This window comes from Austrofundulus limnaeus, unplaced genomic scaffold, assembly GCF_001266775.1.
Source record: "Austrofundulus limnaeus strain Quisiro unplaced genomic scaffold, Austrofundulus_limnaeus-1.0 Scaffold647, whole genome shotgun sequence".
Taxonomy (NCBI): domain Eukaryota; kingdom Metazoa; phylum Chordata; class Actinopteri; order Cyprinodontiformes; family Rivulidae; genus Austrofundulus; species Austrofundulus limnaeus.
The window spans coordinates 162,300-163,956 of NW_013953049.1; the positions used below are offsets into that span (position 1 = coordinate 162,300).

General features: G+C 35.1%; 1 protein-coding gene across 1 annotated transcript in view; it reads left to right on the top strand.

The window, feature by feature from the left end:
* The window catches only part of fah (fumarylacetoacetate hydrolase (fumarylacetoacetase)), a gene marked incomplete at its 5' end in the record, with an annotated part of 11,857 nt that extends 10,450 nt beyond the window's left edge, over positions 1 to 1,407 (top strand). The window contains 1 exon segment of the mRNA XM_014027404.1: positions 778 to 1,407. Within this exon segment, the coding sequence (XP_013882858.1) occupies positions 778 to 854 (77 nt within the window).
* Between the last annotated feature and the right edge of the window lie 250 nt (positions 1,408 to 1,657).

The following is a 1,657-nucleotide window of genomic DNA, read 5'->3' on the forward strand; positions in this document are numbered from 1 at the left end:
GTGTGTGTGTGTGTGTGTGTGTGTGTGTGTGTGTGTGTGTGTGTGTGTATGATGTGGATGGTTCTAATGTGTTTTGACACAAATTAGAATATTTTTAAATGTAACTGAATGATTCATGGAAGTGGAAAGAGACTAAAGACAGCAGCAGAGTGAGGACATGTAAAATAGATCAGTTGTGGAGTTCCTCAGGGTTCTGTGCTTGGACCTAAAATGATTTGAATAATGTGACAAAACTTTCAAAATGTATTTTGTTTGCTGATGACACATTTTTTTATTCTGGTGAAAATATTGAACAGATGTTGGAGGAAATACAAACAGAAGTTATGAAAATACAAACTCAGTTTCAACTTAAGTTTTTGGATTTGGACAAAACGAACTGCATGATATTTAGTAACAGAGAAAATTATTTAAGTCCTATTTAAAGTTGATGGGACTGAAATGTATAGTTAGTGGAATTAAAATTTAAGGTGTCAGCACAAGTCTACGAAACTGAATGATTCATGTAAATGAATGAGTCACTATAAACAAATGATTCACTATAAATGAATAATTCCAGTATCTGATTCCTGTAAATGAATGATTCACTATAAATGAATAATTCATTGTAACTGAATCATTCCAGTAACTGAATGATTCATATCAATGAATGATTCATATCAATGAATGATTCATATCAATGAATGATTCATTGTAACTGAATGATTCATGTAAGAAAATAATTCACTATAAATTGATTCAGTTTACTGAATGATTCCTGTAACTGTTTTATTTTCTCAGGTTACTGTGAAGGGAACGGTTTCAGAGTTGGTTTTGGATCTTGTCAGGGAACCATCCTTCCTGCCCTGCAGCTCTGAAGTGGTCCATTCAGCTGTCATTTGTAAGATTCTTTACAGGACCTCTGACCCCCACCATCTGAACTCATTTAAACCTGCTGCAGGATCTGATGAGTGTTTTTACTTTTTGACTATTTTATAGACATGTAGTTGTTGTGTACATGAGAACAAGCAGTTTGTTTTGTTCAATTTGTTCCTTTTTAGCAGCAAAGAAACAAAATTCATGTTTACAGCTTGTTTTATCTGAAAAAAACCTCAACTTTCAGGCTGTTAATTTAATTATAGTGTGAAGTTTGAATGTGGGTCCATGTTTAGAGACAAACTGATTTTTACACTATTGCTCTACATTTTCAGATGGACTGTCAGTGCTCTGACTGCTGACCTTTGTTTTCAAACTTTGAAATATTCAGTCAGCTGTGTAGCTTTAACTCTAAGAATATTTTCCTGAAAAGATTTAATCTTACTGATTATTTTTGTTTCCTTGAGATTTACACAGAAGTTGTGTATTTGAATACTAAACATGTTTAACACTGACTGTTTGCAGCAAAATAAATCATCCTGACTGAAAACCTCAGCAGCTCCTGATGGTTACTCTGAACCTCACATCCTTCATCAACACCTTCAGTATCTGTGAATCCATCTGATTTAAATGTAATCAGTCAGTCAGTCAGTAGTCAGTCGTTCAGTCAGTCAGTCGTTCAGTCAGTCGTTCAGTCAGTCAGTCGTTCAGTCAGTCAGTCGTTCAGTCAGTCAGTCGTTCAGTCAGTCAGTCGTTCAGTCAGTCAGTCGTTCAGTCAGTCAGTCGTTCAGTCAGTCGTTCAGTC